This window comes from Indicator indicator, chromosome 4 (genome assembly GCF_027791375.1).
Source record: "Indicator indicator isolate 239-I01 chromosome 4, UM_Iind_1.1, whole genome shotgun sequence".
Taxonomy (NCBI): domain Eukaryota; kingdom Metazoa; phylum Chordata; class Aves; order Piciformes; family Indicatoridae; genus Indicator; species Indicator indicator.
This window is the reverse complement of record NC_072013.1, coordinates 8,794,088-8,819,038: the sequence shown is the minus strand read 5'-3', so window position 1 is coordinate 8,819,038 and position 24,951 is coordinate 8,794,088. Positions and strand designations below refer to the sequence as shown.

General features: G+C 42.6%; 2 protein-coding genes across 2 annotated transcripts in view; both read right to left on the bottom strand.

The window, feature by feature from the left end:
• The window catches only part of LOC128981446 (cytosolic phospholipase A2 epsilon-like), a 52,011-nt gene extending 41,778 nt beyond the window's left edge, over positions 1-10,233 (bottom strand). The window contains exon 1 of the mRNA XM_054400234.1: positions 10,147-10,233. Coding sequence (XP_054256209.1) covers positions 10,147-10,233 — 87 coding nt within the window. The remainder of the gene's footprint in view (positions 1-10,146) is intronic.
• A 1,050-nt stretch (positions 10,234-11,283) lies between these two features.
• Positions 11,284-24,951, bottom strand: part of LOC128981445 (uncharacterized) — a 56,317-nt gene continuing 42,649 nt past the window's right edge. The window contains exons 27-41 of the mRNA XM_054400233.1: positions 24,661-24,792; positions 21,222-21,294; positions 20,837-21,003; positions 20,654-20,734; positions 19,905-19,942; positions 18,878-19,013; positions 18,063-18,199; positions 16,785-17,007; positions 16,023-16,137; positions 15,500-15,637; positions 13,992-14,099; positions 13,189-13,380; positions 12,520-12,686; positions 11,959-12,145; positions 11,284-11,489 (exon numbers count right to left, since the gene is read on the bottom strand). Of these exons, the coding sequence (XP_054256208.1) occupies positions 11,284-11,489; positions 11,959-12,145; positions 12,520-12,686; positions 13,189-13,380; positions 13,992-14,099; positions 15,500-15,637; positions 16,023-16,137; positions 16,785-17,007; positions 18,063-18,199; positions 18,878-19,013; positions 19,905-19,942; positions 20,654-20,734; positions 20,837-21,003; positions 21,222-21,294; positions 24,661-24,792 (2,100 nt within the window). The remainder of the gene's footprint in view (positions 11,490-11,958; positions 12,146-12,519; positions 12,687-13,188; positions 13,381-13,991; positions 14,100-15,499; positions 15,638-16,022; positions 16,138-16,784; positions 17,008-18,062; positions 18,200-18,877; positions 19,014-19,904; positions 19,943-20,653; positions 20,735-20,836; positions 21,004-21,221; positions 21,295-24,660; positions 24,793-24,951) is intronic.

Genomic DNA, 24,951 nt, shown 5'->3' with positions numbered 1-24,951 from the left:
ATCCCTTAGGAAGATGACAAAGAGTTCCTTGTTGCCTAACAACTAACTCTTCTATCCTGACTCAAGACTTCCCTTAAGCTCAAGTCAGAGGCAGCTAAAGGTGCCTTTGACTCAAAGCTGGCACTGGTATTGGATTTCCTAAAGTAGTTCAAAGTTCAAATTGCTTTTAACTGTGAAACACTATTCTTTTTGAGGCAAACATGGCCTTTTCATAAGGCACACGCTTAGGATAGGCTTGACCTCACCTAAATTAGGTCATCCTGTGTGGCCAGCAAGTCAAGGAAGGTGATTCTGCCCCTCTCGGGAGACCCCACTTGGAATACTGCATACTCTAGAGCTCCTAACACAAGAAGGACTTGGATCTGTTGGAAAGGGTCCAGAGGAGAGCTGGATCACATCTCTCACAAGGATAAGCTGAGGGAGTTGGGTCTGTTCAGCCTGGAAAGAAGGCACTGGGGACACCTTATAGTGGCCTTCCAGCACCAGAAGGGGGCCTATAGGAAAGCTGGAGAAGGACTATTTATAGGACAAAGGGCAATGTTTTTAAACTAGAGCAGGGTAGATTTAGATTAGACACTATGAAGGAGTTCTTCACTCTGAGGGTGGTGAAGCACTGAAACAGTTTCCCCCAGGAAGTTGTGGACACCTCACCCCTGAAAGTGTTTAAGACCAGGCTGGATAAGGCTTTGAGAACCTGGTCTAGCGGGAAGTGTCCCTGCCCATGGGTGGAAGTAGATGATCTTTAAGGTGCCTTCCAACTCAAGCCATCCTATGATTCTGTGATCTAAAAACTGTAGCAGCTGTAACATTGTAGTTGAAGCCAGTTGCCTGCATTCCGTGTTTTGAGCGGAAGAGAAAAAGCAAGCACAGCAATTGCAGGTGGTGACTAAGCCCCTCTGTGCTGGATTCTTCTGGAGAAGCCAAAATGTCCAGGTCATACTTGACACCTAACTTCTGAATGGGTGAAGACAGGTGAGGTGAATCCCACCCTGAGTAATCAGTATATCCTCTTTAATCACTTGTTTCCAAAGTTACTGATGCTGAGGGAACCTGCCATTGAGGAACTTGCTCGTGTTGTTAACACGTGATTCACCCTGCCCAAACACGAAGCTGCAAAACACCCTCGGGCAAAAGTTCTGTTAGCATACAAATTAAAAACCCTCTCATGGATCCATTCAAGTAACAAAGAAGAGGGTTTGAAACGATCAGGGAGGAAAGAACACAAAATACGATGCTGCATGTACCAGTAGCAGTCAAAACTTCCTGAATATTCCAGTTCAGGATCATGTAAGGCCCCTGTGATCCTGAACAAGACAGCTTGACTTGGGACTGCAGTTCATAAAGTACAGAATGTGCAGTGGCAGCTCATACCCAGGTGTATTAAGGGAGAAATTTAGGTTTTATAATCTGTGGAAGCTCAGCAGTTGCTTCTTGGCATAGCAGTGCTAGGTTAACAGTTGGACTTGATGACCTTAAAGGTCTCTTCCAACCAAAATTATTCTGTGATTCATAAAGCATTTAAGGCATGTTTGGGACAAATGAGGAATGTCAGAGGGAAGCACAGAGTAATGCACTCCTCAACTTGTGAGGCAGAGCCCCAAAGATCAAATGATACATTTAGTGCAGCTCAAGAGGCAGAAGAACTATGGCCAGGCCACCCTTAGATACCCACACTTAATGCGGTTTTGGGTTCTGTCTGTCAGCCAATGAGCTACTGCTGAGATGCAGATCAGCCAAAGTTGTTCTGCCCTTGACTGCTTGTCATTTGAGGTTTTTTCTGCAACATTTTTTTTCTCTATCAATATGATCTAAAACTACAACCAGTGACTAAGCTAGGCCAGTTTTAACATTAATTTCTGATTGGATCAGAGTTAATTATTCAAAGATTTCTTAAGTTACAGCTCAGGACAAGACAAATATCATCTAGCCTGTGTGCTTTCTCTGGACTTGCCTCAGTCCTTTTCACTGATGACCCTCTTCAGCCTCTTTCCCATTCTTTCCTGTGCCTCTGCAGCCTGTTATGTCTCATCCCTATGCTGTGGGCTTAATCCTGATAGGATTAAGGTGGGTGGTGTCTCTACAACTAAGAATAGTTGGGTAGAGAGAATTGAAATATCAAAGAAAGAACCAGACAGTCCACCTTTACCTATGTTATATGTAAATAGTCCACCTTTATCTATGTTATATGTAAATCACAAAGGTCCTCTGCTATGTACCTCACCTGGGGTCTTCCTGTAAATCAGCAGGGTGCTGTCTGAAGATAGCAGACACTGAACACAGCCTGAACTTCTGAACTTTTAAGACAGAGAGCAGGCTTAATAGGCTACTGAATATTAACTTCTCCACCCAGAAAAGTGAAGAATCCAATTTAAATGAACGTACGCTGTATGATGCAGGGGGCTACATGTAAAGAGGGACATGTAGTAGGCATACTGGGAAGACTGCAAATTCCAAGTACCTCAGCCAATGAGGAAAGGGAGAGGGAAATTTGCATCTGGGAAATTAGGATAAAAGGGAAACTGCATCTTCCAGCAAATTGAGAGACCCTACAGGGATCTGCCTCATGGACTCTCCCATTATTCAAATAAAGTTTTACAGGACTCCTCTATCTCCATGGTGAAGACGAACTTCTAGACTGGACTATTTTTCCTTACATGCCCTAGCAAGTCATCAGCCCCTCTTGCTTCATTCAGCACATCTTCCCCTCAGATTTCCCAGATCGCCTGTTTTAACATGAGAGAAAGGGAGGGTCCAGCTTTCCTAAAAGCCCTTCTGGTTTACTCCAGATTAGTGTCTTTACTAGAAACAGCCACCTTCTACTCCCCAGGGATGAAGATAATGTGACTCATAGCAGTTTGATGCTTCTGGCATATGAAAAGTAATAACACATGGTTAGGGCATCTGAGCATGTGCATAAGAGCAATATCTTTTTATTACTGAGCTTTTATATAAAGCCCTTAAATCAGTCTTTCTTTCTGCAAGGCAATGCCCTAGGTAGGATCCTGATTCTTACCAGCATCACCTTAGTGCCCATTAACACTAAAAGACACTGGGACTGCTAAAGCAGCTTATCCTGAAATAGCTGGCTCCTAAACCTTTACAACCCTTACAACTCTAGTAACAGTACCTTGGTGTCTTCAAACTGGCAAGTGCTGGTGAGGTATGCCTTTGAGTTTCCTTTTCTTGTCTGACATATTGGACATAGTATGCTATCTTCAGCTTTCCTTTTCCAGTGTTCATTGCAGTTAGCTCCAAGGGATAAAGTACATTACAAGAATCTGCATAAAACTGTGGGTCACTAAAGTGTGTTTGGTGACTACAGAGATACATGGGTTCCTGTGAGGACTGCTGTTTGAGAGTTGCAGACAGAGTCAGGGGAGCTCAGTGTAGGTAACAGGTTTGTCACTGATGTTGGGAGTTCTCCAATGCTAAGCAGAATTCCTTTTACTTCCTTGGTGCAAAGGTGAGCATGACACCTTTCTGAGCATGACACCTTTCTGAGCACATTGCCTTGTCATCTAAGAGCAGCATAGCCAGAGTGTTTCAGGAGGCGTGAGGAGACTGCTTTTCTCAGCATGGCAATGGCTCAGGTTTTGGTATGATGAAATGTCTAACTTTTCTGTGATATTTTGTGTGTTACAGATGAGGATAGGAGAGTGCATTGTGAGACCAGAGCCCACATTTAATGCAGTTCTGCAAGAGAATGAAGTTTTTCCATCCTAATTAACTGAGAGGGACAGAAAGAGCCAAGAATGGGACAGAAAAAGCCAAGAGATTATGCTCTACAGGACAGATCTCTCTTCTCTTCCACAACCTGGGGCTGGTGGCTGAGTCCAATATGAGTGCCCTGGTAAGAAAACATAAGCTATAAGAAAGGACATGCTTAGAAAGGCATACTCATCCAAGGAAAGACTGTCAGGCACTGTGGGCATTTCCCATCCCACTTGCAGGATGAAGAGGAAGAGGAAGTACAAGGTTAGGTAATACACTCAACTCCAGCTAATCTTGCAGTGCTTAAATTCCTGGTGCCCCTTTCTTGTGTGAGAAAGGCCCAGCTGCTGCAGGTCTTTCATCTAGTATCTTTCTTCATGAGCAGACAATGTTCCCATTGCCATTTTGACTTTAAGCCTTGTAATCCATTGTGCAATCTGAAGGTGTGCATGGTAGTATATCTTGCCCTATATACAGTGTGTTGTCACTGGGAGGATGGAGTGTGACAGCCTTTCCAGGGCACCTGGTAGGTCATGTAAGCCAGTGCTCAACAAACCCAGCCTGTGTTTGGAGTTACATGGACACCCCACACACCTGCATTTTGTGCCATCTGAGATGGAGCTGCAATCCATGCCTCCTGCCAGCTTCCCATGGGATGCAGTCGCAGTGATGTTATGTGTGTGACTCCACACAGCTGCTAACAAAACAAAGCCATTTCTCAGGGAGCCCCAAAGAAGCTTTTCAGTTGTCTAGGGGGGCCAAACGTGGGAAAATTTTGGACTGGTAGGTAAAAGAATTTGGGACTGGTAGGTGAAAGAGTCTCTGCTCCCACTGAACAAAATACAAGCTGTTGCAGGAATCTAGTGTGGCCACTTACTCATAAAAGGGCTCATCACAAAGATTAAGCCATATTAACAGCTCCAAGTGGAAAGACATTAAAGAAACAATTGCAAAACCTCTTAAGGAAGTGTTCCAGAAATGCGTAAGGAAAGAAACATTCCCCAGGAGATCAAGATAGACAGCTGTGTCAGTACATCCTATTACATGTGGAATTAAATCACCATTGCAACACGATACTCTGCTAAAACTCACAGGCATCAAAGACGAGCATGACGCTCAGGTCAGGTCAAGAACACACAGATTAAAGAAAGACAAATTTGCACTGGCAAACATTGCTGAACATCCATTATGATAAAGGTAAGGTAGCCAGATGTTGCTAAAGCATGTGGAGATCTGCCTAAACAGCTATTGCATGCTAATCTCACATAGTTTTGATCCTATGCGATGTAAGGACTAAAACCTACTCAATTAGACCACATTGCAGAGATATGACGTAAAAGGAAAGTTCGTTATTCCCTATATTTCCACAAGTCCAAGGCAATGATAAGGTCAGACAAGATGTTGATGTAAAAACTTGTGTCATTGACAAAGAAAAAATCCCTATTGCTTTGGAAGCTCAACAGTGCAGCTTCATGCTAAACACCAGCAGGAAAGGTCAGGGTGGGATTAAAGATGCCTCTGGAGAGATAACATTGCTCCTGCTGCAGTTGAGGAAATCTCAGTGATGTGATATGAACTATCCCAATTTCACAGTTTTGGTTGAAAGCCCTACCTCTTTCAGAGGTGAGAAGAAAGACAGTGGCGTGATGAGAAGCAACATTGCACAGTACATGGGGAACGGGAAACACAAAACTTGCAGCATGAATCAAAACTCACGGAATGGAGGGAAAAAAACCCACATTATTTCCAAGAACAACAATAGGAAACATATATACACGTGTACTGTGGTAGTTTTAAGTTATGCCTTTAAAATTTTTCACAGATCTTGAGCAGAAAGTGGTAAAATGTAAATAAATCACCATTGGGTGTAAAAAGGAAAGGAATGACAGTTCTAAACAATCCCATTGGAGAGATGTCTACCATAAGAATTAGTCTGGTAAATAATCTCTCTTCTCTCCTCTTCGCTCTGGGAGATACCAACTTTGTGCTTCTGCTTGCCCTTGGCTGCATTGTTTTGGCTGTCTAACATCTCTCTGCTCCTTTCTCTTGTCCTTTTTTTGTACAGGGGGGTAAAGGGGAGGCAGGGGGAGAGAATCTATTAGCAGCTCCCCTGGTCTTTGACCAGGGGGGTCCTTGTGCTGTTTATTGATTGTAAATACCTGTAAATCTTGTAAATACCTGTAAATCTTGTGAATACTGTCTATTTTGTACATATTCATTGCATTTCATTGTAGATTGTAGTTTTGCTTGTAAATACAGCTTTCATTTGCTTCCAACTGATCTGGTCTGGCAAAGTTAATGTTGGGGGGAATTTTCAACCTACCACATGTATGTATGCAAAGATAAAGGAAAAGCATATGAGGAGAAAGGAAAATCCTTAAAAAGGTCTGTACTTACTACTTAACAAAGATAGCAAAGTAATTACTAATGATGCAGCTGAAGCAGGAGTGCTAGTAAATGCTTGTCTTCTATGCTGGCAAAGAAGAAACTTCATGTGATTCATCAACAAAAGTTACAAACTGCTTTGCTGCAATAGCCATATGAGACATACTAAGGCAGAAGAGAGATCTTCTCTTGCCAATCAATTCAAAAGCATAGTCTAGGAGGATTCTTGACAGTCTGTGGTTCAGCTACTTTAATTCTTGGGATACTGCAGGAGCGCAGAAAGCTGAAAGAAAGTGAAAATAGTGCCAATTTTCAAAAGCAGGGGTGTGCCAGTTTTCAACCAGAGGGGTGTGGTAGGGTGCCGATAGATTGGTTATCCTGGCTGCCATTGCAGTAGCAGGCTCAATATCTAAGTAATTAAAAATCATTTACCATCTATTACCACTGTTGATTCCTCAAAATGTGGGCTGGTAGTCATACACCCCAAAAGTTCCATCATTCCTGAAGCAACTAGTAGCAACACCTGTTTTAAGTCAAGGGTTAGTTTCATGTTCCATACGTTCTTCTCATTTATGTCTCATGTGTTTTCTACAGTCTTTGTTAATCAGTGCTTGCTTATATTAAAGTTTCAGCATGCAAAGCAACTCTGCACTGAAAATCACACTCCAGCACACAAGGGAGTGTTTTCTCTCCCCAAAAAAACATTGCTGATGTGTAATTAGTTAGCCTTAGAATGGTCATTAACTACTACAGTTTACTGTGGGGACAGTAGATGGTTCCACCCAGTCAAATTCCAGATGTATGTGTGTGTATCTCTCTCTCTCTCTCTCACTCTCTAGATACACATATAAAAACATAAACACCCAGGGAGAGCTGGAGCAAAAATGATGTCTGAAACCCTTTCCATGAAGGCAGAAATAAGAGACTCACCTGATTTGCACATGAACTGCTTAGCCAAATTCATGGTCTGGGTTGGATGGGACCTCTGAAGGTCATCTAGTCCAACTGCATCTAGACCTCTCCAGTAAGCAGAGGCATCTTCAACTAGATCAGGCTGCCCAGAGCCCTGTCAAGCCTCACCTTGAATATCTGTAGGGATGGGGTCCCAATCACCTCCCTGGGCAACCTGTTCCAGTGTTCCACCACCCTCATAGTAAAGAACCTGTTCCTAACATCCAGTCTAAATCTGCTCTTCTCCAGTTTGAAGCCATTACCCCTTGCCCTATCCCCACAGGCCTTTGTAAGCAGTCTCTCTCCATCCTTGTAGGCCCCCTTCAAGTACTGGAAGGCTGCTATTAGGTCTCCCCAGTGCATCCTCTTCTCCAGGATCAACAACCCCAGTTTTCTCAGCCTGTCCTTATAGCAGAAGTGCTCCAACCCCCTGATCATTTTTGTGTTCAGTAAAGAGCTTAAGAACTATGTAGCTGGGAAATAAAAAGATGACAAAGCTGTTGGAAGCTTATCTTAATAAAGGTAGATATAATTGTGCAATTAAAAAAAAATCTTTTAATCTGTTTATTTTAAGCTTTACAAAAACCTTACTTATATTTGGATTATTCTTTTTTTGATTTTCTTAAATTAGATATGTACTAAAGGTGATGCCAACTGTATGGCCAAAACCAAATTGTGCTTTTTCCTGTGGATGCACTGATCTTGCAAAGCAAGGTACTGGAGCTGTCTTTTGGTGACCATAGTGCAATAAAACTGTAAAGGCTGTCAAAGCACTCACATGCACAGGAGGTACACAGGATAGCAAAAAGGTGATGCAAAAAGGATGCCTGGAAAAGCAATCTCCCTAGGGTTAGCATTAGCCAGAGGTTCCCCCCATAAGGTGATGCACAGTTTTCAATAAACCCTGAGCTACTTTCTGGAAGCCAGTCACCATAAAACAGTGGGGCTTTGTAATAAGAAGAATTTTGCTCTATCCTGCAACTGCAGGTTTTGGGTTTGTTTTTTACTTTTTGTTTTGTTTTGGCTTGGGTCTTTTGTTTGTTGGTTTGTTTGGTTTTGTTTGGGGTTTTGTTTGGTTTGTTGGGTTTTGTTTGTTGGGGTTTTTTAATTAAAGTCCATTGTGCAAAAACAGTAAGATTTTGTTATGAAAGTTTGAAAATAAGTGTAAATTATTAAGGTTAAGAATTTGTTAGCTAACTGATTTCAGAATTAGTCCTCAATGAGACACAGCACTGGATAAAGTTTTTTTCTGATGAATTTTTAAGAGTCTACCAATCTCAAACTCTAGTCAACATTTTTGTGAGTGATTTGGAAATACCCATGACATCCTGGCTGGACAGATTTGCAGTAGAAGATTGGTCAAGTGCTGAGTAATACTGAGGACATGTCAACTGTACAGAACAATCTGACCTGCTTGATAAACTGGCCCAATTAACCACAGTTAATTCTAACACACTGAACTGTGAAGCTGTGATTAAAGGAATGACAAATGTGTGGGGCCATTTACTCCCCCTTACGACAAGGAAGCATATTGTGGAAAACACTAACTCACCAGCTTATGATAAAAATCACAGCAGAAGACTAATGTCAAATGAGGACAACTGGATTCTGCAGAGAGAAACTAGGAAGTCAGAAGATTAACAAGACAACATTCATCTTGGTGTATAGCAGTAGTGGGAAGGGGACTGCAGTTGATAGATGGACAATGAAGAGTTGGAGGGAGAGCAAAGAACAGAGATCCAGCTGGATATAACAAATAAAGGGTTGGGTTTTTTTTATAATGAGAACTTGAAGGGCTGAATCTACTGGTTAGACATAAAGAAGACTGTGGTGCAACCTTAATAGAAGCAATAATGATGCTCTGTGAGGAAATTACATCTGACTTGTTCCTAGGTATAAGAGCCATCCCTTGAGAGGTTCACACTGACTGTGCAAAGAAAACTAACTGGTCAGGAGAAAATCAGTCAAGGCTGACTACAAGAAGACCAACTTTCAGAGTTTCATTCTGGAAGGATAAATACAAAACGAAGAAGAGATGAGAGCTGGAACCTGCCCTTAATCCACAATAAATATCTTCTGAGACTCTACCCTGGATAAACCACACTGTTAAAGGTACAACTTCTCAGCAGCAGAGAAATAGAAGCATGACTATATCCAGAGGGCTACTGTAGAGGAGCAAGGCAGACATTTCACAGGCACTCCTCTCAGCCACTGACACTCCTTCTGCCCTGTATTTTAAAACATATTGCTGCACAGAGCATTTGTGTCCTTGTCTGGCATGTCATTACAGAAACCTTGTGTCCTGCTCCCTCTACCAGGCTCTGACGATGCTATTTAAAGCTTCAGAGTGGCATGACTCATCCAAGCACACTGTAGATACCTTTACCTACCCATCTGGAAAGCAGAAATAAAATCCTATGCATAAGCCTTGAAATGTGGCTGCAATCCATAGAGGCCACCCCAGCAGCACCCTACCCTCCTACCAAAACCTTGCCACATAAACCCAGTGCAGAATCCTGTATACCGAGCAAATGTATAAACTGGGAGAGCAGTGGCTGGAGAGCAGCACTGCAGGAAGGGATCTGGGAATGCTGCTCTGCAACCACTCAATAGGAGTCAGCAGTTTCTGCCCTGGCGGCCAAAAGGGCAAACTCCATTCTGGGGTGCATCAAACAGCACGACCAGCCAGTCAGAAGAGGTGATGATCCCTGCATTCAGCATTGGGGCAGCCTCACCTCGAGTGCTGTGTGCCTTCTGGGACCCCTGGATGTGAAGGTCCTTGAATGCAGGTTTGGAGGAAAGGAGGCTGAGGGGTGACCTCATCACTTTCTACAGCTTCTCAAGGAAGTGAAATGGAAAGGGAGATGCTGGAATCCAGTGATAGGATGTGTGGGAACAGTCCAAAGCTGCAGCAGGGGAGGTTCAGACTGGACACTGCAAGCATTTCTTTACTGAGAGGCTGGTCAAACACTGGAATGTGCTTCCTAAAGAGGTGGTCAGTGTTCCAAGCCCATCTGTATTTAAGAAATTAGAGCCCAGAAGGCACAGACCTTCCATTCACAGCATGCCCTGTAGAAGGATGTGCTTGCCATAGCAAACGTTCCCAGAGCTTCCAGGGCTCTCTATAGGCAGCATCTCGCCATAGTAAACGTTCCCAAAGCTTCCAAGACTCTCTATAGGCAGCATCTTGCCATAGTAAACTTTCTCAAAGCTTCCAGGGCTCTCTATAGGCAGCACCTTTCATGTCTTCTTCACAGCTGGCACAAGGCTCACAGCAACAGTATAGTTAAAATAAATTTCCGCTATCTGAAGAGGGAAAAATTACATTCATCGGGCACAATGTCCTCCTTAGATGCCCTACTGCAAAACACAAAATCTTTCTTTGTGCACTGAGACCATATAAAACCCTTTCACCTGTGTATGGTTGCCTCCTAATTCTGCAGGCGGCAAGCTCTTGCAAGACCCAGCCAACAGCAAGGGCAGGCAGAGCTGCCAAATGCCAGGACCTGCACATCCTTGTTCTTCTTTTCAGAGGGTTTAAAGCCAGCAGTGTTCAGCTTATATTTCTTGTTACTACACTATTACCACTCACACCATGACTAGGAAGAGGGATGAGTAGCCAAGAAACATATAGAGGATCTTGGCAGACAAGCAGTGAAGAATTTTATCAACAATCTTGCTTTCTCAGTTGATCTCATACCCATGGCCTGTGCCTCCTCTGCCTCTGTCCAAAGCCTTCTTTGAAGGTGATTTGTGTCCTCAGGATACCTTTCTTTCTTGAAACACTTGCCTAAAATATGCCATGATCCCAGTCACAAACCTGTCCCACAGGCCACACCTTGCCTGACCACCAGTTTGCAAACATAAAACACAAGCAGAGTTAATAAAATATGCTTTTAATATGGTCTGCCCTGAGCACGTTAGACAAATATTTCAAACTGTTTCTCAAGGCAACTAGCACCATGCTCATTATTATCTTAGCACCTTCTTCTTTGGAGCTGCTCATCCTTGAACCATACAATGACTTGTACTCCACTGTTGTAGTTGAATTGCAACAAACTGCTGCAGTGAAATTCTTTGGAGAAAAAAGTTTATCTTCAGTCCCTTCTTTGTTCATCTGAGACTGCCATTTGGTGGGGTTGAGCTGGAATCCTTCGAATCCTGCTTGTTGATTGTAAGGGACCTTCTATCTCTCAGCAGGTTAAGGGAGACAAAAGCCTCCTCCCTTGTCCGCCATTATTTCTTTTGCCTTTTCCGTGCCACAGCTGTGCGCAAGGCCTGCATGATGAGGTCTTCATTATTCAGGATGTTGTATTCACCCAGCTGAACCAGGCGGTCATATGCCTTCTCAGAGTACTGAATTGAGTATGTTGAGTAGGGGGAACAGCAGCCATAGAGATCAACTTTGCCATCTTCCATCTCTGACTCTGAGCGCTTCAGACCTAGGAGGAGGGGGCAACAAGTCACTGCTGAGAGATGGGAGTTACTCTGGTCATAAGCAGCTCTTAATGGAGTAGGGAAAGGAGATGCCTCTCCACAGAGAGTTCATAACCTGAATTACTCTTGTGAGTTTAATTTTTTTTTTTTTAAACAAATAACTCTTTTTTCAAATTGACGCCTCAGTCCCTGGCTCAGGGGGATATCAGCTGCTTCACATGATCAGGGAGGAAGACAGTCTTACATGGATCTATACTGCAGTTCTGAGCTGTATCTGCAGCTCGTGTAGATTCATCAAAGTTATCTTACAAACTAACTAAACACCACAGCCATGGCATCAAACCTGATGTGGTAAAAATTGGTACTTTAAGCAACAGAGAGCTTTGGATGTATTGAAGTAAACCAACAATGAAGCACAGGAGTTAACAGGATGGCCATGATGTCAAACTTTTTTTAACATGTTTGATTACTTACCTGGTGCTTTGTATTTTTGGAAGGTATCGTTAATTAATGGGAAAAACAGCAGCACTGGTGCCCCTGGAGTCTCAGCACCATCAAAGAGGTAACACTCCTTCAGGTTTTTCCTGTCTTCTTCACTCAAGTCCACCTTGGGAAAAAGGATTCCCTGCTCCGAGCAGTACTTGCAGGTTTGGTCCAGAGCCTGGATCAATGGACAGAGCAGTACAAAGACTTGAATTGAGTTTCAAATCTCAAGATTTCTTGGCATCCAGTAACAAATGGGTCATTTCCCAAACTAGCTGTGAAAGTTCTGAAAGCCCTATTGAAAAACACTGCATCACTGGAGAGAAGGCTTTTGTTTTGCCTGAGTTCTTCACACAGAACTGCTGTATCAAACAAGAAGAACCAATGAGAATATGTACAGCCTGTAAATGAAGAATCACACTGTAGCATTAAGCTCAAAATGCTAGTGGTTAAGACTTTTAGTAGGACCAATCTAGAAAACACCCAAGTGTTAAAAACTTCCAGGCATGCAGCTGTTGAAAAAGAAATAGAGACTGCTTCAGTTCCTCTCACCTGTGTCTGGGATCCTGCACTGTAATTTAAATGCAGGATGACGTCCACCTTTCTTTCTGGCTTCAAAAGTGGCATGATGCTTGTGTTGATGAAAAATCCAGTATCTACTAGGGACAGGAATTCATCTGACTGTGTCAGCTGGTTGGGAAACGTGTCTAACACAGTATCTGAAAGGAAAGATTTTTTTTTTTCTCTAAGTACAACAGTGCAAAACTGTTTAGCTTGTTTTCCACTCTTACACCATGACCACAGAGCCTTAACTGGTTACCATATGTGGAATGGGAAGATTCACTGTATCTCTTCTCCTCTGCTCTCCCATCTCCAGCCATATGCAGTTTTGGGCCTGCAGTGTTAACACTCATGAAGGGGGTTACTTGTGCCTCCCCACTGATTCTCTAACAGAGAAAGGGAGATCCACCACTAGAACCTGGTGTTCTTGCATAAGGAGGTGTGTGCCACCAGTGAAGCGTTGGCACAGAGCTCAATCCTACATTCTCCTCAATCCTGTGCCATTCTACATCTCCTTTGCGTGCCACAAATGATCAACCTAAGAGCCATTCTGCCCAAACATGGCCTCTAACCTTGGAGAACGGGTTCACTATTAAATCTGGGGTTTCTCTTTGTTCTGCTTGTTTATTCTCCCCACCCAAGCAAACAATCTTCCTCTACCTTTCCATCTGCAGAAGTGCTTGTTCTCCAGGTAGTCATTATGCAGCTGTAAGCCCTTTAGGAAGTTGTGCTCCTGGGCAATGCAGAGGCGGTCGGTGAGAGCACCACGAAGAGCACTACTGAGTGGGCCAGGAGGGGTGGACAGGCGAGTCCTTAGCTCATGTGGCTTCAGTGGTAGCACAGGTTCCTCCTCTGCACAGGTAAAGGATATTAAATTCCACCTGCCTAGAACAAAGTCGTCTCTAAAGGTGGCAAGGCTAAGTAATACAATTCTGTGTTCCCTTTATGTAAAAGGGATCAAATGAAAAGATTCAAGGAGCACAAGTGACCAAATGAAGAAGAGAATAAAATTCTACTCTTACCAGCCAAATAACATCTCTTTACACAGTGCAGACTTGGATAAAAATCAAGACCCAGCATCAGGCAACAATAAAAGTCTGCACCAAACATACATATACTTGCAGAACACATAAAATGCAAGCTTTGGAAAGCGATAGCTTTACTTATTTGTATTACAGTAGCTCTGACTTAACACAATCAAAATCCTATTATTACTGAAAATTTTAATCATCTGCTGACATCAGAGTTGAACACGGATCACAGGACTGGAGATTTTTCAATTATCAGTTAATGCTTTGTGGTACAAGGCTTTGATTCCAGTTCCTTCCAAGAAAAGCAATGTGGCTCAACAAAATGCCAGATACAGTGTGCACATTTTACATAGCAAATGGTGGGGATGTTTTAGATAAAATGAACTCAATCTAACAATTAATACACAGTAAGGAAGAAGCATGATCATTTACCTATGTTGTCAATCTTGTCCCGGGTCCACCTGTGCCAAAAATCTTCTGATGAATGAGACAAATTCCAGAGGTACAACACATTCAATGAAAATAAACTACTCCATATGCCTGCAAAAGGAAAGAGCTTTCTACCTCAGATATACACACTTCATGAACTGCTAAACTGTTGCTACTAGATTAACTTTGTGAGGTTTATGCTTCTCCTTAGATTGTTTAAACAGTTGGTGATGTGCCATTTTCAGTTGGCTGCTGGTTTTTAACCCTTATTTTGGCATCCAGTTTTTGTCTTACAGTGCTTGGGACTTGGGGTGTATATATATATATATATATATATATGTGCAATTTATATATATATATCCATTTATATATATATATATTAACGAATGGTGAGATTTGTGTGAATTAATATGATTTAAGGAGCTTGGGATTTCAGCAAGAAAAATCCCCACAAGTAACAGAAGGCTTGTATATAAAGAAAGGATGAACGTTAGTAATATGAGAGATTTGATGGGAAATTATATTGATAAGGATGTAGCTATGACAGAGTCTCACACCCTCTGCCTTTGCAGGCTTCCCTTCTTGAGAAAAAGCCTGTTAGGACACCAGGGGATCAGTTTTGACCTTCCATTTATGAGTCTGAGAAACAATTTTTTGGTTATCCCTTAGGGCACAAGTTCCCACTGCTTTTTGGTTCAGCATGTGCCAATGCATGCACACCCAGCAGGGGCTTAGGCTACAATAGTGTCTCCCTCACTTGAAGAGAAGTGGCCATTTGAAAATGCTTCTGGACATGACTGAACTGTTCCATCACCAGGCTTGTCCAAGCACTGCAGAAACTGGAATCAGTGGTGTGTGGCCAAAACCAGACTCTTTGGGTCAGGGGGCACCTGGCATGCTCAAACACATGCCAATGCAGTGGAGAATCAGCATGAAGGCTTGTGTAAGTTTTCTGTAGGAAGCACACAAATTAGTGAGTAGCTGTGAAAGGGGCAAGAGGCTCTGCAGTTCACCACACTGGAGTAAACCAAGCAGAAACGTGTATTCCCAGGGATCTGAATTTTATTGTTAGACTGGAAGCAATACTTTATTTTATTCAAAATTAGCTTTTAAAATAAAAGTGACTATTTGTCTGTCGCTATGAATTTTCTATTTTACAGTAAGCTGAATCCATTGTAGGAACATTCATTCAGCAATGAGATATTTATCCTCTCCTAGTGAAAATGCCCTGTCACTCATGCACCAGTGCTTTATTAGTGCTTAGTTTATACAGCTCACACTTAAATAAAGATTCATTTTAGAGCTGTTCTGTTTGATATCAGAGATAATAGAAGTTGGGAGGATTCCAACCCTGGAAGTGCTCAAAACCAGGTTGGGTGGGTCCTTGAGCACCCTAGTCTAGTAGAATGTGCCCCTGCCCATGGCAGGGGGGTTGGAAATAGATGATCTTTAAGGACCTTTCCCACCATTCTATGATTCCAAATACCATTCAAATGGCTTTAAGAGTTTACCTTCTAAGAAGCAGATCCGAGATTCAGGGATCTTCTTCATCAACCGACCCATGAAGAACTCACTGCCAAAATCCTCAGCACGAACAAAAACTCCATATTTTTGCAATCCCACCTCATAAGGGGTGAACTCCACCCATTCTGTGAAAAGGAATACAGAGAAGAGAACAATGTTTTACTACGACCCCTTAGCTATAGATACAAATGATGTTGCTATCAGGGGCGTGAAAGGAGTTAACAATTAAGATAATTCCTGCAGTGAAGTCTAATATTTCATACCAGTGGTAACAAGCCATAAGCATGGTACAAATGAAAACCCATGAATATGAGAAGCCTTTGGAAGATTTCTGAATCTATTGCACAGATATTTAAACACTTACCTGACCACAAGGACAATATCTGAACACATATCAGCTGAGGTTCTGGTCTTTAAATGAGGGCCTGTTTTAGATTATCTGAAAAGTCTGTCCCAGGATCTACCAACTTCAATATAAAGACAAGTGAGTCCCAGAAGTCTCATAATTACCTTTGAAATCCAGAGTGCTGTAGTTGTTCTTGACATTGACTGCAGTATAGATAGGCAATGGGTTCTGACCACGATCAATGGCCTGTTGCTGATCAGAAAGTCTATGGTTGTCTTTCTGTAATTCCAGAAATATGGTTACACTGAGATGAAAAGTAACACAAGCACATTTTCTCTAAGCTTGTAGGGCAAAAAAATTTCTGCCTTTAATGTTCCATATTTTCCAAAATTCCTGTAATCATTTTGTTACTGAAATATCTGCAGGCAGCCAATCTGATGCCAGATTATTTGTTGACCCAGTAGGATGAAAATGAAAGGAAATGATGAACAGCAGAAAGCAAACTGCTGGTACAACCCAGCTTAATGCATTCTGCTGCAAGCTTATGTAAGACCTCTCACATATTTCAGAAGTCTGCAGGTTTGTTTGTGGACTCTGATGGGCATTAAGATAATGTCTGTAATTTTGCTATTCCTAAATAAAAGACATCTTAATTCTTCCCCCCCCTCCCCCGCCCCCAAATGTTAATTTTGGAATTTTCTCAGAGAAAGGTATCCCAAATCTCACAAGCAAAAATGCTGTTTTCCACCATGGTTGGATATCCAAAAGTCTGCCATGAAACGTTTGGGGAACAGCTGTTTGTTGCATACACACAATCTGGTAACAAACTACTTCTTCTCAGAACAAAAAGGAAAATATTTTCCAGGAATTAATTTTCAGAACATTTTAAACCACTGTAAGTGCTGCTGCTTTATGACATACTGTACCCCATCATGCAACAAAGATTCCAGGACAAGCCCCCAGAGATCTATAAAAGATGTTTTGCGGCCCTCTCTTTTCCGTTGGCACAGCTGCTTTTTGTAGTACTTCAAATAATCCAAGGAAAGGGAATTTATTTTGCATTTTGTCATATGTTTTCGAGCCTCACTGATTTGCTTGTCGAGATCCTTTAGTGACCAGTCAGCATCTCTGTACAAGTTTGACATGGTCCTAGGAAGAAGAAATATATATTGAAGAGGGAAAAAAAAAAAAAAAACACACCAAGGCTTGAAGTCAGCAATAGATATGTTTCATGCTTCTATTTAAACTTTATTTGAAATTAAGTGAAAGTTTTGTGCCATCAGTTCCCTAAGGAATCATCACATTCCCTTTGAAGTTACAGACATTCTCCCTGTCAAAATGGCTTGAGTGATTTTGCATGAGCTCTTCTTAGAGAAACACTTGTTTTCATGTTCATGGAATCACAGGATCAGAGGATGTTAGGTGTTGGAAGGGACCTCTGAAGATCGAGTGCAACACCCCAGCCAGAACAAGACCATAGAATCTAGTGCAGGTTGCACAGGAATGCATCCAGATGGGGCTTGAAAGTCTCCAGAGAAGAAGACTCCACAGCCTCTCTGGGCAGCCTGTTCCAGTGCTCTGTGACCCTCACAGCGAAGTTCCTCCTCATGTTGAGGTGGAATCTCCTGTGCTGTAGTTTATATCCATTACCCCTTGTCCTGTCACTGGGTGCAACTGAGCAGAGCCTGTCCCCTCCCTCTTGACACTCAGCCCCCAGATATTTATAAACATTTATTAAATCCCCTCTCTTCTCTTCTTAGACTTCTCCAGACTAAGAAGCCCCAGGTGTCTCAGCCTCTCCTCATAAGGCAGTGCTTCAGTCCCTTAATCATCCTGGTAGTCCTCCATTGGACTCTCTCCAGTAGATCCCTGTCCATCTTGAACTGGGGAGCCTAAAACTGGATCCAATACTCCAGGTCAGAGTAGAGGGGGAGGAGAACCTTTCTTGATCTGCTGGACACACCTCTTAATGCATTCCAGGATACCATTTGCCCTCTTAGCCACAAGGACACATTGCTGTCCCGTGTTGTTGCAAATTACATGACTTTTCCTCATGAAAAGACAATCAGTTTTGAGAAAAGATCAAAAAAAACTGGACTGCTGAGAAGCTATCATAGATACGCTACCACATGTCAGGCCCAGCCTACTCTGCACACAGGTGTCATCAGGAAGACTCTACTCAAGAGCTGCCCAGTCCAACCTACCATGTAGTACCAGACAAGCCAGTCAGGTACATGGCACAGTCCAAGACATTGAGTTTCTTGAGCCCCTGCAGACTGCCATACAGCGCAGTCAAAGATCTCATTCCTCCTCCTGTAGTCATGATGGCCACCACTGGGGTCTGTGCAATGCAGGACAGAAAGAGCTGGCGTCAGACAGTGTATTGCAGCTGACTGGGGCTCTCAGCAGAGACTTCCTGCTAGACAAAGCCTGACACCACGACATGTGCCAGGACACAAACTTCTTTCCAAATGATTTCTGCTGGAACATAACTACCATTATAGTTTTTAAAGGAGATTAGAAATAAAAGTAATGACAGTTTTTGCTTAGGTAACTGGCACCAGTCTCCAATGTGTTCCACACAAATGGGGGAAAAAAAATAAAAACTGTTAATTCAAACCAAAAGAGACAAACCAAGAGAGAAACAATCAGTTTTAAAGGCAGGAATTAAAACGAAATCTCACATCTCAAAGAAAAGGTAAAGATTTATCAACAAGGATAATAAAATCATAGGGTAAAGACTCTGGTAGAAACCAGTTCTATATAAGGAATATCTAGCCTGGTTAGCAATGAAAGTGCAACAGGAGAAAAGTCAAAACTCAGAAGAGCAGCTGCAAAGGACACAAATGGCAGGGTGAGATTAGAGCTACGGGGCAGTGTTGGAAGTGTACATAATTTTAAAGATAAAGGAAAGACCAGAAGAAAAATTAACCATGAAGAAAAAGAGAGCTCATATTATGCTGTTATGCCCCCACTGTTGCAAACTCATTAGATGCTTTTGAGTGTTTGCCCTACCAACCTCATTTTCCAGCAGATCCTGGTCCAGCTGCAGTACCTTCTTCAGAGCAGGAGCAACATACTTCTGTCTTTTGTGCAGAAAATCTTGCTCCTGCCTGCAGAGGTCAAACCCTAAACGCACATCAAGGTGGTCTGGGCTGGAACAGAGATCAGGACAAAAGAATATTCTATTTCACTATTGATAGACAAGCCCAGAGTTTCCAATACAAAGAAAAAAACAGATCCACAAAGCACTGCATTTACAGGAGGACCTTTTGCTGCACACCCAGCAGGTTGTTACAATGCTGCATGACATTGTAACAACAGATAGGACAAGAGGAAATGGCCTTGAGCTGTGCTAGGGCTCGTTTAGTTTGGATAGTAGGAAAAATTTCTTCACAGAAAGGGTTGTCTAGCTCTGGAGCAGGCTTCCCAGCAAAGTGGTGGAGTCAGCATTCCTGGAGGTATTTAAAGGATGTGTAGTTGCAGCACTTAGGGACAAGGTTTAGTGATAACCAAAATGATTCTATGATTCTAGGAAAGAATGATAGAAAGAGGGACTGCTGACTTTTTAAGGAATTATCAGAAGAAAATGTATGGTGAAGACACTCCTGCAGATAATTTTTAAGCCTTTCTCTCCTACTTTAGCCTGCACTGAGAGCTGTGGGAAAAGCTTCCCACATTTGTCCTGAAGTAGGCAGCAAGCTCACCTACTTCATGACAGCAGCACTAGGTGATCAGCTGCGCTCTTACACGGTGTGAGAGAAAGGGTTAAAGACTGTGCAGAGCATAACACTAACTACTGTAACTGACTTGTAACATTATTTCTTTTTTTTTTTTGTGCATCTTTCTTATTGTTCCTGTCTCCATATGAATTATCTATGCATGCTGCTAGTTTTACACACATAGTTGGCTTCCAGCTCATGTGAATTCCACATCACTTGGCCACACAACCTACTGTCTACTGAGAGTGTCTCCTCTCCAGTAAAGAGGGTGAGATGAGTTCAGCTAAGGATGAGTTAGTCTCCAAGAATGGGTAAGTCTCTTACCAGTCTTCTGCCTTTGCGTATAAATCAAATCCTTTATCCTGGAAAGCAAGAACACAAACACTGCTATCATAGCAACCTGTTTTAGCTCTCCTCCTCACCTGCAGCCCCAGGGGGGAATTTTAGCTTGTGCCATCCTAGCAATGTGAGTACAAATCAGGAGCAATGAATAATCCAGAAGTGAATGGAACTTAATTGCAGTGGTTTATTGTCAGGGAGCTTGTTCAGTAATTCCCAAATTTTTCTTGTGAGTGCAATGTCTGAGGACAACTGCTGTTTACACAGGAAAGTGATAATGTGTACTTTACTCATCTCCCTCAGGCAACCAGCCAGTCTGCAGCCAAACTATTATGCTACACAGCAGCATTTGCTTCTCCCTTTCTGTAGCTTAGGTCTCACAACAGCCATGATCCTTTCATACTATATGCTATTGTTGTATTGTTTTGCAAAGCATGCTCAGCATCAGCAAGAGACTGGTGCTATCTCAGTTAGTAGGTGACCCACAGGTGTGTGAGAAGGAGAAAGGGAGAGCTTCCATGAAGTAGGATCAGGATGGAGTAATAAGATCCCCAAATTTCCTTACCTATTCAAACAGAATAAGGCCCAGCCTGGCTTTATCACCTAAAGACCTGCCACTGTTATACTGTGCCTGCAGGCTTTTGTCATTAGAAAGCACCCTGGTAATCACCAAGGGATTACAGACTTTCACACTCAGGTTTCTCAACCTCACCCACCAAAGAGCAGGTACTCACCTCTGCTAAGATCATGTTTTTTCCACTTGGTAGGGAATGAAGTTCTACATTTGGAGAGCCTGCATCATGCATATGGGAGTGCTGAAAAAATACAAATATGTTGAAAGGACTGTTACTCTGCTTCCACAATGCAAATGTATGCTACTGTATCTGGCCCATGCTACTTTACATGCCATTACGTACAAAGGAGGAAGGCTGTTTCTTCCCTGGTAGTGTGACGTCCAGCACTGGCTGCTTGTATCTGGCATAGTGGAATTTAGCAGAGGAGGAGTTGAAGATCAGGTCAGAACCCAGCATAACATCTTGGGTGCCCTCATAGGAGCCTTGCACTTTAAAGGAGAATCCTTTCTCTAAGGAAGCGACACAAAATCAGACACAGTTTCCTTATCAAAATTGAAAACAAAGGTTCTTACAGAGTTTATCATAAGCTCTAGTCATGTTTTGTATTTGTTGGTTTGTGGTTTTTTTGTTGTTGTTGTTGTTTTTTTTCATTCTTACATTAAGCTAATTGCCTTCATAATATTAGCACATCATGGTTTTAAAACAGCTGATGGAGAAATAACCTTACTTGAAAAAGATTTCTTCTCCTTTTTCTTCTTCTTCTCAACCACCTGGACTTCCAAGCAGCAGATTTTGCGAGACTGTGAGAGACACAAATGATGAACTATCTCATGGAAGGGAGTTTGCCAGTCTGAGATTCAGTTTCCTAGTCAAAGCTCCTACTGATGCTGATGTGAATTCCATACAGGCAGTGCACTTTGTCCTAATGAAAATGTTTTCTCTCAACCACGACCTCAATTTCAGATACTGGCTGGGACAATAGGACTCTCTGAGAAACTGAATGCACCTAGGGCAAGGCTGGGTGTGCAGTGCAGATGAGCAGGGCTTGCAGAAGGGTGAAAATAGAGGCTAAAGTGAAAAACAGCTCTCCCAGGATCCTGACAGAGATGCAGAGGACTGATTGTTCAGCCTGGAGAAGACTCCAAGGAGACTTTCTAGGGACCTTCCAGTACCTGAAGAGGGCCTACAGGAAAGCTGAGAAGGGACTTTTTACAAGGGCTTGTAGTGACAGGACAAGAGGGAATGGATTTAGTTTGAGGAAGGTAGATTTAGACTAGATATCAGAAAGAAATTCTTTACAATAAGGCTAATGAGACACTGGAACATGTTGCCCAGGGAGGATCATGGACACCCCCTTGCTGGAGATGTTCAAGGCCAGGTTGGATGAGGTCTTGAGCATCCTGGTCTAGTGGGAGGTCCCTGTCCATGGTGGAGCAAGGGTGGAAGTAGATGATCTTTAAGGTTCCTCCCGACCCAAACCATTCTATGATTTAAACAGAAATAAGGAGGAACTAAAGCTAATAAAACAGCAAATGGCATGGTCAGTAAGTCCCTGTGTAAAAAGTATAGCTATGAACAGATGGAATGGTGAGGACCAGGGACAAAACAAACTCTATCACTTTGGCAGTACAGGAATTCAAGAGGAGTAATGTCCAAGGGAGACTTCACTGCTGATTACTCAGACCTAAACCACACCCATGTGTTGTCTTTGCAACACCTGATAGACACTAGCATGGGGATCTCCCCACTGCTCCAGTGCCAGCCTCATCATGAGGCAAATGGTGAAGTGGGAAATCTCCGTGTTTCAGTGCTGGTTTTGCCCAGTCAGAGGGTATGTCTGCCTGATGACTGTGAGTCAAGTGAAGCAAGTCTGGGAACAGGACAAGACAGATGACAGAACATAACACTCACCACTAGCACTCCATTAGTAATGATGGTTTCAGGAGGGCCTGAACTAGGAAACAGAAAGAAAAATACATTTTAAATAACTCAGTGTAATTACAGTATGATTAATGAGCCACATCCTTCTTTTGATTGTTTTGTCTTGCTTATTTTTAGCTGTGTATTGAATTTGAAAGAAAAGTCCCAGGAGACACACAGTAGAAATTTTCTCACTGTACAAGGTGCAATTGTCATCCGACTGGCTTGTCTGGTCCTGAGGCTTAGCAGACAAAAAAAAAAAGGTACTGTGGGGCAAAACAGTGCAGTGATTTTGTATTGAGCCCTAAGCTGAGGCTGCAGATGGTTGCACAGAATCTTTTTTGTTTGGTTGGTTTTCAAACTGCAAAAATGGCTCTAGATCAGAAATCCAATGTGCTGTTCCATGTTTGGCTTTAGAGGGAAGTGCATAACAAAGAGCAGTCACAGTATTCTGATCTTAAATAGTATTCTTTACACAAAGAAAAGGTTTTAGGCTGTTCTTCCTGTCTGCCTGAAGTTCATGGGAGGCCATTCTGGCATGAACCACTTTGTTACACATCTCATATGATGATACCACTGGTATCATCAAGGAATGATTCACTCTGGCAATTAGTTTATTTCATGCCTCTGAACTGCAGTTTCTTTTTGCTGCAGATTATGTTGCATTTCGTGTTTACTCACATATTATCCAATGAAAATCCCATCTCTAGCTCCTCTTGTCTCTGGAAGATAATAAAAGATAAATGGTTTTTGGCACTAGTCTGTTGTCAGTTCTCATAATGCAAGTTCTCACTCCCCACAATAGATATAGACATGGACTACTTGTGACTGGCAGAGCATTTGAAATAGAAGCATCCCCCACCTCACATCTGTGCCTCAAGATTCCTTTATGGATAGGAAGATTCTGGATGGCTGCAATAGCAGTTTTTAACACAGAAAGTAGCTGTCTGCTCCTGCTAGGACACAAGGGACAGACCCAGACAGAGGTGCTGTTTCATACCAAGTCTGCCTGAAAAGAGAAAGAAGGTCTGCTGAGAGGAGCAGCCCAAGCTTGCTGGTGTAAGGAGAGGAAATGGTGACATAATGAGGGGAAAGCAGCTGTGGAAGAGCTCAACAGCTTTTCTTGGCAACGTGTTGAGGGCACCGGGGTAGAGGAAAATCTGGCTTTAAAACCTGGTCTGAGAGGTGGAGGAGAGTATAATCCATAGGAGGAAGAAAGCATAGGAAAGAGAAAAAGGTGAGGACAAAAAGGGTGATGAACAGAGAAGTGAGACTGTGCTGCATGCTGCTTAGTTGCTCCAATTACCTATTCCATTAAAGATACTAAAAAGTTGTTAAGATAGGATAAAAACCGATTACAAAGGTCAGGGGAGTATGAGCTCTAACTACTGTAGCTGTGCAAATGCCATGATGAAAGGCTTGGATATGGCACCTGTAAGCACCCAGACAGTAATGAGCTGGCTTACAACTAGCCAAGTATCTCTACTTTACCAAGGGCCGGAGGAAGTCTACACACTGCTCCTCTGGTATTTTGCAGAGAAGGAAGTGTTCAAATAAGGCATTGCAAGATAGAGAACTGCAGAATGGAGTTTAGGCATGTGTAGATAAGGTAATTAATCAACTGAATGGTGCAGTGATGTGCTAGAGATTGGTAGGTAACTTGGAAAGGACAGGGACAGACAGGATATAGCAAGTGGTGGCATGTATAACTAACAGAGCCTTCCTGGACATTTGTCCCTCCCCATGGCAGGGGGGTTCGAACTAGATAATCTTCTGTGATTATCTAGAAACCATTCTATGATTTTAGGATTCAAAACAAGAATATTTTTTGTTGCCAAGCAGAGTGGCATGACTTAGACACCTTATTTAAACACCTGTGCCACAATCCATCATTAGCAACTAGTTTGGTCTGATACTTGGTTCTGATTAAAAACGATTACTTCCTAATTGCTAGGTTTAGTAACAAGTTATGACAAAAAGCATCAGGTACTGGCTTGGACACACTTCTTGATCCTTGAGGGGGGCAGGCTTAGCAATGTGACCTAAAGTCATCTGAAGCCTCTATTGCCAACACCAAAACCATCAGTATGCCTACAGATCCTAGTGTGAAGAGGGTTCTCCAAGTCAGAGCGAAAGACAAAACCCTTTTATGAGGCTAGGCTAGGGGGAAAAGAGGAAAGACTTTGCAGGTAACGTTTTAGACAAGCAGACAAACGCATTCTTCCCTTTCTTATTTCAGAGCTCACCTGTGAATCGCACTTGAAGTGCATGAAGACTTGCTCTCCCAGGGAAAGTTTGGCTATATCAAAGTACACTGTAAAGAGATGGTCATCTTGAGTAACCACGTCTTTATCATAGAGTGCCAGCTCCAGGACATTCTGGGAAGGGAAAGAAAGGACTTTAGGAATGTGTCAGGTTTCATTCAAAGCAGGGCAGCCTGGGGGACAACTGTTTCCGTCAGCTGTTGTGAGAAGTGGGAGGACATAAAGAATAAGAGCAAGAAGGGAAGGAGGTGGAGGGAAAATCAGCTCTGTGTA